The following is a 21,639-nucleotide window of genomic DNA, read 5'->3' on the forward strand; positions in this document are numbered from 1 at the left end:
AGCAGGGGTCAGCGTTATTTCATTTGTCGGTTACTTAGTTCTTGTACTTTTGCTTAATATTCATATTTAACGTAATTTCTGAAATGTTCCAGAAGACAATGCATTTTCTACACCAATTTAAACATTCCCAAGTCTTTGCATGTCTGCGACATACTTCAAATGTCAAGATTTAGAGTGTACTTGACTTTACACAGCTAATATTGCTGAAATTAGCCCGGCTTGACGCCAAAGTGAGCGACTGCAGGCAAATTGTAAAGCAAAGTAGTCTACACTGGCGTTTGGAACCTTTTTCGCTTTGTAAGATACAAGAACATTAAAAGACTGCCAACAAACAGAACATCTGCAATGCACGCTGAAAAAAAAAAACATAATCAACAAATCAAACCTCACAAAATTCCACTAGAGGGTGCCAAAGTACAAATTGAATTGCTTTTGCCTGAACACAGAAACAGTGGATAGGCAATATTTTCAGGTAGTCACAGAGCAAGGTTCCCAAAAAGTAATAATAGAACACAAACCACTCGTCCGTGCGGTCACAAAGGAACCCCAGGACATCTAAAGAACTTGCCTCACGTAACGTCATCGTGACAAGGAAGCGACTGGACAAACATGGTATCGTAAAAGTATATGGTAGTATAATAAAGTTCCAAGGCAACAACCACTGTTGACTAAAAATAACATAAAAGCTCATCGTAACTTTCGTATACCGGTAGTTCTCCTACTGTGCGGGAAAGTCATACAATAGTGGAAAAAAACGTTACTCGTAAGACTGAATTGTCTTATAGTGAGGACATTGTGCTAGTACCCTTAAACTAGTGTACTAGCTTCACAGACCTTAAACTGGTTCAGACAGTCTTTGAGTTTATTAGGGCACAAGAATGACTGAAAATGTTCTTGCCTTGTATGCACACTTGACATATTTTCAATGTGTTGCAGTTGTTGATTTTTTTGCCATGAAGGAATGTGTCTGAATTCCAGTCGGGGGCTCTTGACGGATTCCAGTGGTTGTTTGAACAGGAAAGCAGGTCAGTTTCACTTGTGTGTTGTCCACAAAATCTTCAACTCCAGTTTGTATATTTCAGCATTAATCACTTAGCATTTTTCCATCTCACACTGACCTACTTTGGACTGAAGCTTTAAAGTTGTCTGCCAGCTTTGGAAAATTGTCACATGAATATGTTTTGGTTGTGAAATCAAGAAATAACATCCAAACAACCAGAAATGTAGCAGTCCGCCACACCTGGCAGAGATGCTGATTGCTGGTCTTTCATGTTTGTTTTTTTTGAAAGTCTTTCAAGTTAACGTGACACCTTTTGCTGGTGTTTGCGGACAGCAAGTAAACACGACCCGCTGCCTTGCTCGCTCGGACAAAAGCGCCAGCCAGAAAAGAGAGTATAAAGGCCCCCCTTCAAGTGGACATCAAGTCAAAAATGTTCATTGCAATAATATTTTCCATGTAAATAAGTTAATAAGATTAATATTGTGTTGGTGGAAGAATTAAGCATATTAATACACCTGTTTCATCCATTCAAGGAGGCTGTATTATGCCACACCGCCCTCTGCTGTTGACTGAAATCGAGATTATTCCACCAACGCAATAATAATTACAATACTGTGTTAACACTAGTGGGGCCATATAGAATATATTACTACAAAAAAAAAAAAAATCCAGATTTGACTTCCACTTTTAAGTTGTCCAGTGAACATCTAAATGGCTTCGAGAAGGTTTTGGAGAATGTGCTGTGGTCAGATGAGACCCAAGTTGAGCTATGTGGCGTCAATTCGACCCACTGTTTGGCAGCTGAAAAATAGGAGCCTGTGCCAAGAAACACCATCTGCACAGTGAAGCACGGAAGTGGAAATATTATGTTTTGGGGTACAGGGGATAACTTAACCAGATTGAGGGGCCAATGAACTGAGCCATTTTACGGCATGACTATAACCCAACATTTAAAAAAAACAAAAACATTTTAAGGTCATGGAGTGGCCTAGTAAGTCTCCTAAACCTGTGAAGTGAACTGAAGTGTTGATTTTTCTAAGAAACTAAAAATATTTAGAGTGAATCCTGTCGACCACGTAAAAATTAAAAAAAAAAAAACATCTCATTGCTGTTCTTGCCCACAAGTTTCTGAATCAACTTGTGATTTACTTGCAAATCAAACACTAATTTCAATCAATAGAAATGCACGTGAGCTAACTTTCTAACAAAGAGAACAGGATCGGCCTGAAGTTACTCAACAGACTCTGCTGTCTAAAAACAGCAGCGTGCCAGCAAACGCCAGCAAACTATGTCATCATCCCCATTCCTCACCTGACCATCACTTCTCCTCAGTCCGCCCGTCTCAAAGAAAGCAAGGCCACCCCCTTATTTGTCTCCATGTCGCCAAGGTCAGACTCAAGCAGTGGAAAACAGCAGCAGTTGAAACATGTCTTCACATGCTTATCTGCAATATAATAAATAACTCCAAACATCAATAAGAACAAGGCCACTGTGACAGGTGGTATATAAATCCAGTGTATGTTCATTTAAAGGACCTAATTATCGACCAGGTCTTGCTCTAAGGATGTGGTTGTCAAACGTTTTACGCCAAGTGCCACTGTAAAAAAAAAAAAATATTTGGCTCTCCGAGTACAGCCACAATAACCAGCATTAATAACAGTGAGTAGTCTGACTCTGTTTTCATCCAAAATGAGACAGCCTTTATTATTCCTAAAAGGGCCTCTTTCAATATTATTGTTGTAAGTCACCGTAACGTCATGCCGTTTGAAAATTTGCTCTGCTTATATATAAGGGGGAAAATCGAGTAGTTAAGTCGACTAGTCAACTCATCAGTTCAACCTCCACTTGACTTTGCTCCCCCTGAATATTATACTCACGTTTAATCAACAATACGTTATTATGGATTGTATACATTACAGATGACATTATTGTGCAAGCTTTTAGTCCGTCTCTCGCTTTATTATTTTCATGACCTTTTTTAGCCCTGAGCACATAGCATCAGCTTTTGGAATCCTCAAAACATAATTCCGTCTTTGTGTTCAACCTAATAGGGGACTAGCGCTATTGAAAATGGATGATGCGGAAGGCACCGACTACAAAAACAATTTGCAATTTTATCGATACATCTCCGACTGTATCGGTCCGACCCGAGCGTTAGTACTAATTTAGGTGTGCCTAATGAAGTGTCTGCTGAGTGTATGGAAGCCTGGTTTGAAAACACATCTCATCTTGGACTCATTTTTGTCGCGGGCCACATCGTAGCTATGGTGTCCCGTTACCACTGTCTGCCCATACCTGTAAAAAATGTATGATCGGCGATCGCCTTATATTATCACACGTACACAAAAAAAAAAATTGATGGATAACTAGCTTCGAAATCGGATGCCAGTGAATTGTTTGCTCAACTATTTCAATTATTTTTAAATGAGGGATTGGTAACAAATGCTCGCAAGATCTCCTATGCAGTGTTCAAAGTGAAGACAATTTGAAAGAAACATGTCAAGTCAACACACATGATTTGACTTCGCCGGCCACATTAAAATGATGTCACGGGGCCGATCCGGCCCCCCGGGCCTTGAGTTTGACACCTGGTGTCTTGGATGAACCCCACGATGTTCAGTGCTTAACTCACACTGACTACATAATCCTTGCTATATTTGTTCTGTTGTTGGAACGGAGTGGAACTTGGCAGGAGACTGTAAAGCTTTTGTTTCTCCCATGCCGGCTAACCGGATGCACAGCGGGGATGTCAACGGAGCCTCCAAAGGGAGAGCCAGGTCTTGGAATCGAGCTGTGACTCGAGTCAAGGCCCTGAACTTTTGCAAACGGGGCCCGCGGGATGCCGTTAATACACTCTACTCGGGAGGTTACGACAGGACGTTGGCCGCTTCTTATTTTTGGCAACATCTGCGGTCTCTTCCTCCCTTTCACATGTTTTTTTTTTTTTTTTTTTTTTTTCCAAACCCGTCATTCACTTTTTGACAGTGTATACCTCCAAGAACTGAAGCAAGTTTAGCACAGTTTGTTCGACACGTGCCTCTATTGAAGATGGTGCTGATGCATTCATCAAGTGACATGGTGCAGAAGTAAGCGTTTTAGAAGGGGAGGAAAGAAAAAGGTTGGCGATCGGTCTTACTCCAAAGCAGCGTTTCCCAACTTTTATTGAGCCAAGCCATATTTTTAAGAATAAGAATCTCACGCCGCCAAACAAAAATGTCAAGACTCCTCTCAATCGCAAGGTTCCAGGTTCACAGTCCGCTATTTTGTGGATTTTTGTAGTTCATAACTCTTATTTTGTTCTTCCTGGTTTATTTTTGGGTGTAATTCCGCAGTTGACCACCTGATGGCAGCACACTAGTTTGAAACTATATTTGACTCGAGAAAACTGAAAGTACAGTTTTTCAGTTTTGGTGATTAAATGTCAAGCCTCTTCAATCCTGCTTTTTACGCCTACAGAAAGCGACAGCTTTGGGTTGGTATTATAATCTACGTTTTCGGGCATGATTATTGATGTGCAGTGTATTTGTGAGATGATAAGTTTGTTCATTTGGGGAAAAAATGGGGTTTGTCTATTGTAAACACAGAGGTATGCGTTCATTGAACAATATTTTTCTCTGTAATCCGTTTTAACTTTGAAATGTCCCCTAAATTTGACCCATTACAGAGAGGAGGCTTGGTAACAAAGCTGACAAATTTGAATGGTTAAAATAAATAAATAAATAAATAAAATCCTCAAGTACATAAAATGAAGCTTCAGAATAGTGACAAATCAAGTCAAATGCTGTGGGCGTGACGACTACAAAAGGCTGTCACTCCATCAGGTTGGACTTTAAAACAAAAACAAAAAACCTCGCTCTTCTGCCTTTCTCTGCGTGACGTACACACACTCGTGGCCGACAACGAGGCGCTCTAAAGTGCCATGCCAGCAGACTAGCCGAAGGGAAGGTGCATTTTTAGGGCGTAGCTAATGTGCCCCGGCACTGTGGTTGGGAATCTCTGCCTTAAAAAGCATGAAATCCTGACTAGTGCATGGAACTTTTGTATTTTGACCTGTCGGAGAAGCACAGGGCTTGAATTCACGAGCTCTCTGGAATTGCAAGAAAGCGGCATGATCAAACGACACTCACATGGGAGGAAGAGCGACGTACCGCAATGAGGAAAAATAAGCATGAAAAGGGAAGAAATGCTTGATGGTCGGCCACAAAAATCCAAACACGGCCTCGGCGCTGTTGATTGGCTTTCAAAAGCGAGCAAAAGGGGAGACTTCATCGCGCGAAGGTCGCGAAAACAAGACGAGGCATTTATTTTGAAAAGGCTCACTTTGGCCTGCTGCGCATTGCAAACCCAATGACTTTTTTTCACCACAATTGGTGCACACGTACGCCGCGGCGGCACAACAACAGCAGGTGCACGCGCGGACGAGAGGCCACGCTGTTGATGGCCGCTTTGGAGGAAAGCTGCGTCAAAACAGAACTTTGTGAACTCTGGCCTGGCGGACGGCGTTTGAGTTTTAAAATGGACAGGTTCAATCATAAATTGTGCAAATCTTTACGTTCCTTTTATATAGAGTACAGCACATTTTTAACATACTTTTTTGTCTCAACCGTCTTCATTTTTACGAAACATATAAATCAACCCAAACATTTTTTTTTTCAAGAATATGATCTATGCAGGCCCTCTAGTTGAAACACGGCGTTGTGATTAATTTTGCGTTTGCGGAATATGAGAAATCCATCCGGTTTTAGCCTTATCTCCGGGGGGCGGCCATTTTGTTACTTCTGTCGACTGAAAATGACATCACAAGTGCTCAGGGCTCAGGTAACGACCAATCACGGCTCACCTGTTTTTTTCAAGCTGAGACACGATTGGTCGTCATCTGAGCCCTTTTGAGTCCTTTTCAGTCGACATATGTGACAAAATGGTCGCTCCCTGAAATGGCTAAAAACGGGTGGATTAACTCGTATTCCACAAACGCAATATTTCTCAGAATGCCATGTTGCCATTGTATGGTATTCTCCCTCTGAGATCTTTAACTAGTCAAATTTGTCAAAAGTCAAAAGTGTCCTCTCTCAATGGTCGTCATCTGAGTCATTTTCAGTCGACAGAAGTGACAAAATGGCCGCCCCCTGAGATGGCTAAAAAGGGTTGGATTTTGCTACTTAACTCATATTCCACAAACTAATTTCATTCCATTCGCATCTAGGCACAAAGAGGGACTCATGCAATACAATACAACACAATTTTATTTGTATAACGCATTTCACATCATTTAATACTTGCCTCCAAGGTGATTTCACCAGAACCAAGCTAGCGTTACTTTCCGGGGCCACTCTGCAGCAATTAGGAGTCCGCATTGGTGAGATTAACACGGATCATGAAGATTATTGAGCAGATGGTCAGAGGTCACACACTCAGTGTGCTGCGTTAAATGCGTCAACGACCTGAGCTGGGTTTGCCCGTATAGCTTTCCTTAATTGCAAAAGAGCCTACGAGGGATTGTTAACACTTTTTGTATCATTATAATGAGTTACATTCTCCCGTTCACATGCTTGCTTTGAAAGTTACCAAAGAGGTCAATTAGTTCGTGGGAATGAACATGTGAATGAACAAAAAAGTGGGTTCTGTTGCACACTTAAGGGAGAGAAACTCGGCACGTTGGAGACCTTCTTGGTCAGAGAAAAGTGCCAAATGTCTTCTGGGGACTTCCTTCAGTCGTTTGTGCAAATCCCTGTGACATAATAAACATGCTTTTGCGTGAGTTAACGCATGGGATCTACCCTTGACCTTTGTACCGGTCCTGTCTTATTTTTCACTCGGGGAATAGAATCATCCCAATATATCTCACAGAAAGCCTCGGTTCCAAATGACCCGCCTACGGTCGCACGCACTATGTCTCATGTTTGAAGCGGAAGTCAAGCCAAACATATTTTTTGCAAGAATATGTTCCCAGCAAGCCCACTAGTTGAAACACGGCATTCGGATTCATTTTGCGTTTGTGGAATAAGTGTTAATCCACTCGTTTTTAGCCATCTCAGGGGGGGCATTTTGTCACTTTTGTCGACTGAAAATGACATCACAACTGCTCACAACGACCAATCCTGTTTTCTGAATCCGAGCCGTGATTGGTCGTCGTGAGCAGTTGTGATGTCATTTTCAGTCGACAGAAGTGACCAAATAGCCGCCCGAGTGGATTTAACACTTATTCCACAAATGCAATATTTATCAGAATGCCCTGTTTCAACTAGTGGGTCTTGCAGAGACCATATTCTTGGGGAAAAAAATATGTTTGGCTTGACTTCCCTCTTTAAAGTGAGAATGCCGACGACAAACGATGCCGGTTCAACACAGCGATTGCTTTAGTGAAAGTTCCCAGTGTCGGATGAATACAAAACGCGGTAAATGAGGGCACGACACGACTCCATGCGCCATTAGGAACCCAGAGCGCACACAGCTGCTGAGGTCAACCGCAGTCTATACAGCACATGTATGCACAGCTGATTCCACAATTTGTACATTCTGTACTTTTCTGCATGCTGCCAGCTGGGAGCCTCATTTGGCTAACGGGCTGGACAAGAATTGGAGATGAACGGAACAATGAGGCGGATTTTTCGGTCTTAAGCGGTAATGGACGGATTTATTAAAAAAAAAAGTGTGTTTTCCCTCTCACATGTGCATGCATGTGTAAGCGTGAGTAGTGTGGAATGAACGAGAAGAATTTGTGCACTCGTGTTTTCCACTTTGAAGAGCATCGATCATGTGTCACTCATATTAGTAACGTTTTTTTCCACGACCGTATGACATTTGTGAACACTAATAGTACAATATGCCATTAGCATAATGCTGTTTGAGCATTTATTCGATATCGTTGATGTCCAGTTTAAGTACCAGTACGCTGTCAATTTAGTGACGAGGTTTGGCAAAAGAAACTGTTTTGTGCGTGTCTTATGCCACGAGGGGGCAGCAGTGAGCCTTATTGGCTTGGAAGGCAGAAGCCCTTTTGAGGGGAAATAGTTTGAAATAACGCTGCTCATGAGATTTTTACTCTAAGTTTTTAATCAGTAATGAGAGTAAAGTTTTCTAGATTTTTTTTTTTTTGTTGCACTTATTCAGAATCTGAGTTGTGTCATGTTATTCGGTACAGTAAAACAAAAAGTCTACACACCCCTGTTTTTGTCATTTAAATGACCTGCGTGACCTGCACAGCTCAACTGAAGTTGTTTGAATCTTTTCACGGGGAAAAGACAGTTCATTAGATTACGCAAGTGTGCACACCCTCTTATAATTTGGATGCGGTTGTGTTCAGAATAGATTAATCACATTCAAACTCATGTTAAATGGGAGCCAGGACATGCCCGCCACCTTTTGAAAGTGCCCCTGATTAACCGCAAATAAAGTTCAGCTGTTCCAGTAGGCTTTTCCTGACATTTTTTTTATTTTTGCTGTCTGCCAGAAACTGGATTGTTTTTGTGCTAACAATGACTGTCATTTGGATTTTGAACAGCTACCGCCCATTTACGTGCCACAGTTGTGTGCTAGTATATGACATTTTATAAAGTATTGGTTGGAATAGCGGTGGCATTAATAGGTGAATATCTGTTTTCTTCATTCCTCTTTGCAACATTTGCCATCAGGGTTGCATGGGAAGCGTTGATGCACAGCTATTTAAAGATCTCTTCCCAGATGTCGGACGATGGGATTCAAGTCCGGCCGGGTCGTTCGGGGACATTGAGGACGTTGTTCCGAAGCCACTCCTTTGAGATCTTGGCTACGTGCTTCGGGTCATTTCCTGCTGGAAGATGAACCGTCACCCCGGTCTGAGGTTACATAATCCTAATTTTGACTAGTTTGCATATTGGGAGTATTATACTGTCATTATATCACTTTGCCCCGATTGTACAAATATCACTGGGGCTCACTAAAACGGAATATTTTTTATTACTTACCGCATGTAACATGGTAATTTTGAAAAATAGTTTTAGATTATTGTAATTCATCCTTGGTGCTGCTCTACATCTGTCCGTCTGTCAAATGTAATCCAAACCGCTGCAGCTGTGGAGTCACGCTAATTAGAGCTAGGAACACAATCAAGGCTGCCTTTCATTCGTGTTGAGTTCATTTAAAAAAAAAAAAACAAAAAAAAAAAGCAAGCATCACGTTTTTCAACTGAAAGTCGCTGAGCCAGCTGATTATCTCGTTTGGTCACCTCACCTTTGGCTTTGTTGTTGTTTCACAGGCCGGGAGATTCCCGCAGTCATTTTTCACTCTCCTTGGTTATTCACAGCAGCTTTTGGTTTCATTTTGTATTTTTTAAACCATTTCTGTCACCTTGTTTCAGGTAACTATTCAGTTACATCATCATGCACATATTTGCTTGAGATGTTGTTTTATTTAACAAAATGTTTATGTGTTTTTTTCGCGGTGGAAGTACGGATTTTCTTTGTGCTTCCTGTTTGCTCTCGCGTCGTTGATGTTTAGTATCCCTCTTCACTTGGAATGTTGTGCAACAAAACGCGGTTGTCTGTCTCCGTATGTGCCTTGCGACCAGTCCGGAGGCGCGTCAGCTTTTCACCCCAAATCTGCTGACCGTGAACATTATAAGCGATATAGAGAATGAATGGAGGGAATCGTTGTGTAACTCAACCCCAGTTCATTCCTGTAGTGTTATTTCCCCACTATTATTTAGTATAGTCATTATAATCCCCAAAGAAGACATTCGACAATGAATGTTCAACAATCAACATTGTTGATGGAAATAGAGGGCCCAAAAATCAAATCTGGCTCTACGGGCCCTATGGCTGGCTCTGGTTTAACACTTGATCAAAATGGAATACGTGCAACTATTTGGCTTATATTAATGGAATGTGTTATGTAAAATATTGAGAAAACGAATCATTTGCTTTCATGCGTACAAGCACTGGCTTTTGTCCCCGCATCTTTGTTCGTACGTTCCACCCACTGTCCACTGATACATGACTAAGAAAGGGGGGGGGGGGGGGGGGGGGTGGGTGTGGGGGGGGGGGGGTGTATTACAGATGTTCCGCGCTTGGAATCTGTGTAAAAGGTCAGCATGCCGGTTGCGATGGGAGCGGCCATTTTGGGAAAATTGAATAAGCAGCTGTGCTGAGGTGTAGATCTGTCACTGATCAGTAACACCCAACCAGCCACAAAGATTTTCTGCTATTTCCACTCCCGCTACACCGCTGTCTTTACTTTACTGCACTTTATATGTAAGCCAGGATTTATCATGTATTTATATTTTATTTATGTATATTGTTGACTGAGTAATGTGATCACCGAATGACCAATTATGACCATTACTTGACGTTGGCCTCATTTCTACAGACGCAATTTGATAGAATGGAGGTTTGGCTGGATCCAACAACTGAATTTTAGTGACCATTTTTAGCGAGCGCAGAATGTTGTCATTCATTTCCTTCGCGTGAAAATGCCATTTTGCAGCGCCTGTGGGCTGGGCTCAAAACGATTCATTGGTCCATTCATAGAACGAAACGATATGTTCGCATTGGCAATTTTCTCGCAAGAACCAAAAGAAAACACATTTTCTCAAATGGGCTTCTTAACAAGCAACAACCGTTTCCTGTAAATGGGTGAGAAAAAGCAAGGCGAGAACTTGGGCCAGGAACTCAGCAGCTTTTGGCCATCCTGGCGGAAAAACCACACGCACTTTGCCAAGGCTTTTGGGAACATAAAGCATGTTTGTTGCATTCCAGACACGTAAGCGAGGGCCCTGTAATTCCTCCGCTGGCCCGACTTTCCCCCCAGGCACTGTCAGCGTGCAGTCAGCAGTTACCTTTCACCTACTTTGTCTGCGCTCTGGACACGAGAGGGTTAAAGGCGCTCCGCTTTGTCTTTGTGGTGCGGCGCTGCATCACATCCAGCTCCCAGCAGAGGTTGTTAAAAAGAAAAAAGAAAAAAAAGTGCTTGTAATAATGTGGGTCTTTTTCTGTGCTGTGAACTTTCCCCTAATTCTCACACTGCGGTTCAGTCTGCCAGCAGAATATCCATGAATAAGGATACATAAAGGCGTACATGTTCTGAAGTGGCGTCATTGGTATTTATTGGAGCTGTGGAGACATACATAGAAGGGCCAAGCCGCTTTTGTTACTAATCACACGATATGTTACACATTACAACAAAATAATGACAATCAAACATTCCCACCCCAAAAAAACAAAAATGGCAAATGAAATCGGACGTTTTTTCCCTCGGTCAGCTGCTGTACTTGTAATTGATAAGGGATGAAAAAATGTATATATATGTTATTTAATTATATGGGTTTTTTTTTTTTTAATTGGATGATTAATCGTTTATCGGAATTTTATTCAGCCAAATATCAGAATCAACAACTGGCCTCCAAAAATACATCAGGATCGACTTTGCTGAATAATCGTGACGACCCATTTTATTGATATGTAAAACAACTTCAAAACACGGCCGGGGCAGAAAACGGAGTTGCCGCGGATTGGAACGATACCAAACATTGCGAGATACAATCATATCTGCGGGCTCGGCGAGCATTTCAATCAAAACGATCGCTAAAACGAAAAAAAAAATACGGAACTCACCATTTCAGCCTCATCAATATCCAAGACAGTGTCATAATCCGTCAAAAATGATCCCCTGACGTCGACAAGGGTCCAGTAAAAGTATTCCACTAATATAGTTAGTCCACATCAAGCCTTACATCCTTAAAAGCCACGTTATTAGCTGCTGCAATCGTTACATGTCGCGATCACATACGCATATTTTGCACGTATTTCAAGTACGGCTACAAATTTATTTTGGGTGCACCTTATTGGTTTCGACACTTTTGATGTCTTTCTTCGTCCACCCGGCATGCTCGGCCATATTGTTTGTTGAGCTGGCCGTCAAACGAGCAACGCCTTTTGCGACATTGCGTGATGATTGACAGGGTGATTCCATCATATTCCCCCCCCCCCCCCCCCTGTGCTTAGTCTAAACAAATGTAGTTGCCATTTGAAATGATTTTAGTTTTGTGTCATGTCTGTGAGCATTTCTTTCCCCGACCAATTTAAACATTCTCTGAAGCTGGCGATTCAATGATTTTTGCCAAGGGTTGTACTAGATTAAATTCAGTCGTCCCTGTATACTGTAAAAAAAAAAAAAAAAAAATCAATGAATAAATAAAAGACGATTGCTTATCAAGTGGGTCATGAACTCTGACCTTGCCCGTAGATTACGATACGGGCAAAGGAATCCCACGCTGTGCGTGTGTACAAGGCACAGGATATCTCCCAAGAGAGTCCACCATGCTTTTATACAATCGCGATCCCCCCCCGCCCCCCCCCCCGCCTCGCTGACAGAGAAGTGGAGGAGGGAGAGAAATGTGAGCGAGACGACTCCCCTCCTTCATCCTGAGGGAACCAATGGCGAGCCGCTCGCAGCTTCGACGTGAGGGCCGTGGAAGTATATAACAGCTTGAGCTTTGACTGTCCGGCCAGGAGTTAGAGCTCGACAATTCCAGCCTAAAGGAGAGTGGGCGCGAGACGGACGACCTGAAGACAATGAGAACCGCCCTAGCAACTCTGACCCTGTGCCTGGCGCTCATCACGGCCGCGGGCTTCCCGCTGGAGAGGAAAGCGAGCGCGGAGAAGGAGAAACGGGTGCAGTTCGCGGCCTGGGATGACGTCAACGTCATTGCCCACGGCCTCCTGCAGCTGGGCCAGGGTCTCAAGGAGCACGTGGACAAGACCAAAGTCCAGATGAGGGACATCTTCAGCAAGATCAAGGTCTACAACCGCACCGTTGGCGAGCTGGCCAAGGACGGCCGGAGGCTGGGGGCCGAGGGGGAGGCCCTGAAGGCCCGGGCCCGCGGGCTGGAGGACCGAGAGGGCCGGCTGCTCAACGTCACGGCCGAGCTGAGGGAGACGACGGACCGGATGCGGCGCGAGAGGACGGCGCTGAGGGACAGGCTGAGCCGGCTGGAGGAGAGGCTGGACAATCCGCCGCGAGGGGACGCCAAGAACGGCACGGACGCGCACAGCATCCAGGTAAGAAGACGTCGGCCGCCCGGCTCGACTTCCCCGCTCAAGAGGTCGACTGGATTCATGCAGCACTTTTGGCAAATGATTTGTTTCAAGTAAGCGCTTCACTTCAACATAGCAGTCAGAAAAAGTTGCAAATACGCCAAACGGCAATTCATTCTGCCAAGACAAATATTGCGGCCAATGAAAATGCCGTGCGAGGATTAGTGCGTGTTTAGTGTGATTCGTTTATTCACCTGTCCAGGAATCAGAGGAATATTCATTTGTGGCCACGAATTCATATCTGGCGGCCGCTATTTGATATTTCGTGGCCATGAATGAACATTTTGTGCTCGTTATATCGTGGCAAGAAATGCTGGCTGCAGGATGGGCGGGGGTTGGGTCCCCCCGGTGTTAGGTTTTTTTTTTTTTCTACAAGCAAGTACGTGCTGTGCGTGTTGTGCGTGTTGTACGTGCGTAGGAAGACAAGGCAGCGTACCGACGAACTTCTTGCACAATTGGGAACGCATTTACGCCATTACAAATGCGCTTTTCTGTTTGAATGAGCCGATGATGTCACTTTACGGAGCAAGGGGAGCATTTGTGTGGAAGCAAGTGCCCGTGCGCGTGCGTGTTTGCGGAAGCATCCGCGCTCTCGATTTTACATTTAACCACCTAGTGGGCCGCTCGGAGGGAGTTTCACTTTGTTTCAATGAAAAACTACCGGGACGCATTTTACGCAAAAGGCTCGAAAAGAGAAAAGGGAAGCTGATTTAAAAATGATAAACCGGCAGCTTTCCGAGTAACGTGCGCCTTTCTTCCCCTAGATGATGCTGGAGGCTCAAAACAGACGCATCGACGACCTGATGGCACGTATGAGACTCCAGCAGGAGAAGCTGGACAAGCAGAACGTGCGCATTAGAACCCTGCAAAGTCAGGTGAGCTTGATGCCTTCTTAGCATCTTAGTTGCTAAATTGAGCAACTTTTCAATCCGCCCTAGCAACGACCAAGAAAGCGCCTAGCAACAATTGTAGCTATTTTTTTTTTTTTTTTTTTGAGGGGGGGGGGGATGTTGTGAGTGGGGGTGAGGGGGTGCGTGCAGGCAGAAAAATCAAAACAAAAATGTGCTGAGAGTTGCTACATTTTATTGATAGTTGGTTCAAAAACTACATACGTATATTGTACGTCTATATTTCAATAATGCAAATCTAAATTATGTTTGTGCTACTTTTGCGAATCAAAACGTGAGGGCAAACACGGAACTCACCTACCTGAACACATTTGAAGTTCTGTTTTTGTTGATGGCCAATCAATTTGAGTACACTGATCTCCGGCAGAAACGGCGAAAACCTGCGAGTCATTGACCGTAACCGCAAAAAAAGGTTCGGACTGTTCTACAGTCGCCTAAAAGAGAGATTCCACAAAACGGCAGCAAAGGACTAGTTTTGTCTGAATGAAACTCCTCAACTCACTTCAACAGTTCCGAAACAGCAAACAGGTGATTTTTCAAGCAACTAACAGAGGTTCCCCCCCCCCCCAAAAAAAATTCTACATTCGAAACTGCAATCTACATTTTTGCCAATTTATGCAAATGACATCATCACGCAAAGTTAGGACAAATGCACCCGATTATAGCAACCCCCCCCCCCCCCCCCCCCCGAAAAGCAGCAAAAGTGGGACATCATCAATTGCCACAATTGACCTTTTTTTTTTTTTTTTTTTTTTTTTTTTTCCAGATCCAACAGTCCAGGCAAAGTTCGCTCACCAACACCAAAGTCTTCGCCGCAAGCGGCGGGGCCGAGCAACGCGACTCCCCAGTCGGTAAGTAAACGCCAAAGCGTGTCCGAAATCCATTCTGTCACGCCGCCTTAAGTCAAGTGCACACAATCTGACGCCAAATGCGGCTGGCCATCTGGTTAGTGAAGCCGCCAAAGAAGCTTAAATCACTGGCAATTACGATCAAGGAACAGAAGCCATTTGGCAACACGCTCCTTTGCCCAGCTTGACTCCAGCACTCGGCAGACGCAATTTGAGCGTCTTAATTAGGACAAATCAATAAAAAATTAAAAAAAAAAAAAAAAACAGGCCAGTCCAGGCAGGTTTATTTGTGTAGCACCATTCACGCAAGGCAAATCGGACTTTTTGGATTGATCAAAAAGCAGCAGTGAGCAATAGAAGTTTCCACAGATGGACTGGAAATGACATCACACGCCCTGGGGGCTCAGGTAACGGCCAATCACAGCTCAGCTTCAGAAAACAGGTGGGCTGTGATTGGTCGTTACCTGAGCATTTGCGACGTCGTTTTCAGAAGTGACAAAATGGCCGCCCCCGCAGATGGTGGATTTTGCCGCTTAACTCATATTCCACAAACGCAATATTTATCGGAATGACTTTTTTCAACTAATGTGCCTGCGTAAAACGTACTCTTGAAAAAAACACATGTTTGGATTGACTTTAAACCCAAACTCGCTAACACGCAAGTACGGCAAGTCATCGAACTTCAAACACCAAACGCTCTCTGTAACTTCCGCTCACAACCCAGGCTAAACTTAGCTCATCCCCGACCTACGCGTTGTCGTTTTTGTTTGCCTTGAGTTGTGAGCAAAAAACGTAGTTGTTTCCTTTGAGCTTGTTTATTGCGACTCAATTTTTAAACATAAAAGGGGGAAAAAAAAAACCACATTGTGCGCATAATCTAAAACGCCATAGACGGGCGAATGAATGGCATCGATGTTGCTGTGTTATAACACTTCAAGCAACGGATATTTTCTCACGCAACCGGACCCTGGCTCGTGATGTCACTCACCAGGCCACGCCCCTCAAAGACGCACATCCAACACGCGCCTACCAGAGTATGTACAGTATAATGACATTTATCATGTACTTAGTTTCAATACAGCGCAGTGCGGTGCTGTATTTCTTTGCTAAAACCCTTTTTTGGCAAAATGTCAAGTGGGGGAAAGTTCTCGGGTCTCAGGAGCGGAGCAGTCAGGGTTACGCACGGAAAGCGGATTATACTCCCGCTGTGTACGAGACTTCCCCGGAATACAATTTGTTCTCGCGCCTGCCACGCAGCTGTGAACTTTGTACACATATCCGCCGCACGTTACTGGCAACATCCCACTTGCTATCGTGTGCATCCCTCAAGAACGAGCAACCTTTCCCCCAGTTCTGTCAGGGAGTCAGACATCCATCCCTCCTCCTGCCCCCCCCCCCCCCGCTCGCAAACAAGCACCTCCTCCTCCTCCTCCTCCTCCTCCTCTCAGTTGAATGACTAAGAAGTGTGCTAAAGTTCAGGAGAACCCCCTGCCCTGAAGCGGCTCGCAGCCACAACTGGCCAAGGGTTCATGCTTGTGGGCTAAAGGTCGCGGCATGCAAATGAGGCTTACACAAGAGGATAGCCGAGACTACTCACATATATTTGAATGGATATATCGGAAGATATTTCATATATATAATGATATATTTAGTGCAGGTGGGTAGGATGAAAGCCACGGGAGCACTTATGACACTCATAATCACCTTTTTGATATATATTATAGATAGACCGATATGCTTTTTTCAGGACCGATACCGATACCAATTATTAGTAGGAGTGGAGGAGTCAAGGAGGCCGATAACCAAAAAAGGAAAATATTGGCGTCAAAATCTAAAAAAAAAAAAAAAAAAAAAAAAAAAAACTCTCAACTCATTCACAAATTTATTTGTCTTTTGCCAGTCTAGCCATTCAATCCCAGGAATTAATTTTGATTTTTTTTCAAATTTTTTCAAAATGTTAGGGTGAAAGTGTCTGGCAGTGAATGAGTTAACGTTGTTGAAACGTCTTTAAGCATCTGTCTATGGAACAATTTTTCAGATTTGCATAATGTAGATTTTTTTTTTAAAACTATTATAACAAGGCATTTTTGACAATATACAATACATTTTTGTTATAAAATTTGAACAAAAACTTCCATGTCGTTTTCTACAGCAAATCAAGTTCTCCCAAATTTCTAAATGACAAATGTTAAACTTTCACATATCTTTATTTTGATTTCAACACAGTTTTAAAATGATTTATTATCTGCCATCAGATTAAAAAAAAAAAAAAAAAGAAAAAGGCAGATGTCGATATTCATCAAAACGCCAAATATCGGTGCCGATATATACATATATGGAAATGAAGTCGTAATTCAATTAATAGACATCATTTCATGAAAAACAAATAAAATAATAGTAATACAAATGGGGAGGTGCAAATCATTTTCAAATGCTGAAATGTTTTCTAATCTGCGCCGACGTAAAAGGCAAACGATACTAATTCGCGAGTAATATCACTGGACGGCATGATGACACACTTGGCTCCTCGAATGTCAGCGTCTGTGCAAAAACAACAGCTTGCGGGGGGCCGGGGGGGGGGTTCCCCAAGACCCCATCTCTCCTCAAGCATGCACACGGCATGTCTTGGCCATGCACAAGCCACGCAGCAGCCATGCACGCCCACGTCACTAACAGGCTGCTTCGCACGTGGGCAAGGCGTGCTGCTCCTAGTTTGGGGGTGGAGGAATTTAAAGAAGGGCGGCAATTGATTTCGCGAAGGCGGCGGTGGGGGTGGCGGGGGGGGGGCGTGCTTGGGAACTGGGACAAAGGTCATGTTGAGAAGTTCTCACGCAATCTCTGCAGTGGTTGTCGATGCTGGGTCGGAGAGCAGATCAGACATTGTGCAAGATAAGACGACTTGATAAGTGTTATTTGCAAACACTGCTGCGAGTGACCTACTTATGATAGCGTAATTGAAAGAAAAAATGTTTTGCATTCAGCTTGTGGCATCCATGTTCCATCGTCATTTTTTTTTTTTTTTTTTTTTTAAGTTTGACCAATAAAAACTTGCACAATACGGATATTACCGTGCGTTGTAATTTATAGCGATGATGTTTCAGGAAAAACAAAAAAAAAAAAAAAAAATCCACCTGCCAAGCTAAGCTAACCCTTCATTCCTAAATACTAATACTATTGTATTATTGTTATTATTAGGAAAACCTGAAATGTTAGAGAAAAGACGAGGGCAGAAAAAAAAAAAAAAAAAAAAAAAAAAATCTAGACAAGTTAACCTGCATCTCTGAGGACAAACGTGCTGACCAGTGATATTTTTCTCCGCCCTCTTCCTCCAGAGATGGCATCTGACTGCCACGAGTTGTTCCTGCGAGGTGAGACCACCAGCGGGGTCTACACCATCCAGCCAGACAACATGGAGCCCTTCCCGGTCTTCTGCGAGATGACAGCCGGTAAGTGGACGGGACACACAAGTTTGCAACTGTCCCGCATTAGATCCCATTCTCGTAAATGACGCCATTTTCTTTGTCCAGATGGCGGATGGACCGTGGTCCAAAAACGACACGATGGTTCCGTGGATTTTGACCAGCTGTGGTCTGCCTACGAGAAAGGCTTTGGCAGCCTCGATGGTAATTTATTTATTTATTATTTATTTTTACACCTTATCACATCAACTTGCCAAAGATATTTTTTTTTCAAGAATATGTTCCCAGCAGGCCCAGTAGTTGAAACATAGCATTTTCATTCATATTTTGCGTTTGTGGAATATGAGTTAAGCAGCAAAATGCACCCGTTTTTCGCCATCTCAGGGGGCGGCCATTTTGTCATTTCTAGCGGCTGAAAATGACATCACAACATGGGTAATTGTCATGTCATTTTCAGTCGACATAAGTGACAAAATGGCCGCCCCCAGAGATGGCGAAAAACGAGTCAATTCAAACATATTCATGAAAAAAAAGAAAAATGTTTGTGTTGACATGACGACGATGGCCACCATTCCACTGACCACCGTTTCCATTCTGCTTGTTTTTTTTTGTTTTTTTTTTAGGCGAGTTCTGGCTTGGACTGGAAAAGATCTACTCCATAGCCAAGAACGGCGACTACGTCCTCCAAATCAAGCTGTCCGACTGGGGGGATGACTTGGCGTCCATCCGCCTACCTTTCCGCCTGGGCGGCGCGGAGAGCAAGTACTCGCTTCGAATCCAGGAGGTCGGCACTTTCAGTCCTTTGGAAAGCTCGCTGGGCTCCGACGCCGCTTCCGGTCTGCCTTTCTCCACCCGCGACCACGACAACGACCACAAAAAGGACACCAACTGCGCCAAACATCTCTCCGGTGAGATGCCTTGGGCTTGTGCATAGCGACCGTGCAAAGCAAAAACGTTAAAAAAAATCAAAAAACGGCAAAAGACTGTAGAACTTTCGCTAACGAACCAGGCTAAACCGTCATGCAAAAATCACATTTAAATTTACATTTTTAATTTTTCTGAGGGTATTCTCCCAATTCCCCCCACGTTTTTCATGAAAATCATTTATTGGGATTTTTGAATCGCGGCCCGTCGACTGTACGACAGCTTACTTAGAGTCATTCACTTGTGAAACTCTTCTTTGTGTATGTTTGTATTTGTTTATTTGACCGCCACCTTGTGGTCAAGGACACACTTTACACTTTAAGCGGCACAATGATGGGGCTGGAACGGGTTTAATGGCATTTCCATTCGTTTCGATGAGGAATGATGAGTTCAGATGCGGGAGTTACTTGCGAGGCTTTGGCGCCACCTTGTGGCACAAAAAACACAAATCGGATCTTTTTTTCACGTTTTCTTTTTTTTTAAACAAAATATCTGTGGATAGGTTCTATATAAAAAATTAAAAAAAAATTGAACTGTGACCGCGGCGGGCCAATCGGATGAAAAAGACATTTATTCATATTAAATAAAAATGTAATGAGCAATGCGGTGAAATTGGATTCTTTCCGGCCACCGGGCAGAATGGTTGCGAATGATTGTTATGGAGGTCCTTTCAGTCGTCATCTAACCTGCTTTCTTTTTTTTTTTTGCGCCGTAGGTGGCTGGTGGTTCAGTAACTGCGGTCAGTCCAACCTCAACGGGCGATTCTTCCAGAGCCCGCCGCCCAAACAGCGGCACCAGAGGAAGCAGGGGATTTTCTGGAAGACCTGGAGGGGGCGCTACTATCCCCTCAAATCCAGCGTGATGATGATCGCCCCCGCCGTGATCGAGAGCAGGTCTTAAAGCTCTCGAGACACGCGCTGGGCAAAGTCATGACAAAAGATGAGGAGGAAGATGTCGATTTTGGACTTTTCTTCCTTGTTTTTTTATTTTTTATTTTTTTGGTAGAACTTGGTTCAAGTGGTAGAGGTTGTCACCTTAGCACCTCAGCCAAGGCCCTCAACATAGACGCGGGAAAGTGGGGGCGCACTCCTTTCCCGGCATTCCCGAGTAGCAGCCCAGGAAGTCGGCAGCGAGCGGGAATGTTTTTGACGTCGTCGTCTCCCGCGGCGCGTCGCGGCACGTCCGCCCGAGCAGAATTTGCCGACAAGTCGAGGCTCATCGGCAGTCATCAGCAGCACCGTCACTGCAAATCCAGTTTAGAAAACGTCTCTTTTCGATCTTTTCGGGTTTGACCTCTCCATGCAGATTCATAATATCCCCCTGGGCTTTTTTTGTGTCCACCTGGCTTTGTTTTATTTTGATTTTAGCTGCGTTTCTGCAAAACCTCCCAAGGATGGGGGGATATTTGTCCGATTTCCAACTTCCAGTCTTTATTCTGTATGAATTGTACACCAATTTTACCAGATTGCATCATGATCAATTTTTGGATAAGACAACCATTTCATTTGAGCTTCTGAAAGAGGTGTAAATGTCTTACACCGCACTCCAACGGAGCTAATAAGTGGCACAATTTAAATTTTTAAAAGTGGATGTACTTTCTGTAGATCAGGGAGAAGAATTACGTTTTTATTTAAGAAGTTATATGATCCCTCTGCCGGCTATCAAATATCAATATATATATATATATATATTATCAACATAAGAAAAAAAAACACGTGTTACTGAGAAAATATAAAACATGTTGACACCTGCACATTGTGTAAACAAATGGAAATTTGAAATTAAAAACGAATGGCTATTTGTTATCAATAAGAACCGATGTTAGCAAAATATCGTTGTGCAGTAAAAAAAAAAAAAGAACACTAAAAAAATGACAGACTACTTTGGTCACAAACAAGTTGAAAGGATCATAACTGTATTTTTTCTTTTTCTTTTTTTTTTTATGTGGACCAAGATGTGACTTTGATAAACAAAAGCGCAGCGTCCGCATGAGCATGACGAGGTTGGAGTTGAAGAGTTGTGTCGTAAAGTTGAAATCACTGTACACTTGACGCTTGACGACGCTTGCAACCGCAAAGACGAACGTCAGCTCCACTCTATGAACTTCACACAGTGACAATGAAAAGCATTCCAGCTATTCCATCACATGATAGTCTTCATTCATTTTTTTAGGGGTGGAGATGTGCACAATTTTAAGTCATATTGACTTCTTTACCGATGTTTGTACTACAGCGTAACAAAGAATAATGTCACTTGTCTTGACTGTTACTCGCGTGTCGTTGTTTTCCTTTTCTTATTTAAATGTCGTCAAAAGAAATATCATATATTTGTAATTTATATTGTCTTGTTTGATGTGTGTTTTTTAAGAGACTTTTTTTGGCTTTCTGGAGCCAATAAAATGGGTTTAGTCCAATGCTGCTTGTTTGACTGTGTGTTACATCTTTCCCCAAACCACTTGAAAAACAAAACATC

General features: G+C 43.2%; 1 protein-coding gene across 1 annotated transcript; it reads left to right on the forward strand.

The window, feature by feature from the left end:
• The first annotated feature begins 799 nt into the window (after window positions 1–799).
• angptl4 (angiopoietin-like 4) lies at window positions 800–21,580 on the forward strand. The gene is made up of 8 exons (XM_086043346.1): window positions 800–1,025; window positions 12,484–13,032; window positions 13,833–13,943; window positions 14,743–14,827; window positions 18,157–18,270; window positions 18,352–18,447; window positions 18,867–19,151; window positions 19,883–21,580. The coding sequence occupies exons 2-8, from the start codon at window positions 12,547–12,549 to the stop codon at window positions 20,065–20,067; spliced, it is 1,362 nt and encodes a 453-aa protein (XP_085899472.1). The 5' UTR covers window positions 800–1,025; window positions 12,484–12,546; the 3' UTR covers window positions 20,068–21,580.
• Window positions 21,581–21,639: the final 59 nt, after the last annotated feature.

This window comes from Filicampus tigris, chromosome 10 (genome assembly GCF_054856515.1).
Source record: "Filicampus tigris isolate MCC_2025a chromosome 10, RoL_Ftig_1.0, whole genome shotgun sequence".
NCBI lineage: Eukaryota > Metazoa > Chordata > Actinopteri > Syngnathiformes > Syngnathidae > Filicampus > Filicampus tigris.

Excerpts from the sequence above, each read along its gene's own strand:
- angptl4 (XM_086043346.1), top strand. The coding sequence starts at position 12,547 with ATGAGAACCGCCCTAGCAACTCTGACCCTGTGCCTGGCGCTCATCACG. Across the intron at positions 13,944-14,742 it reads TTAGAACCCTGCAAAGTCAG|ATCCAACAGTCCAGGCAAAG; the intron begins GTGAGCTTGATG and ends TTTTTTTTCCAG. Across the intron at positions 19,152-19,882 it reads CTGCGCCAAACATCTCTCCG|GTGGCTGGTGGTTCAGTAAC; the intron begins GTGAGATGCCTT and ends TTTGCGCCGTAG.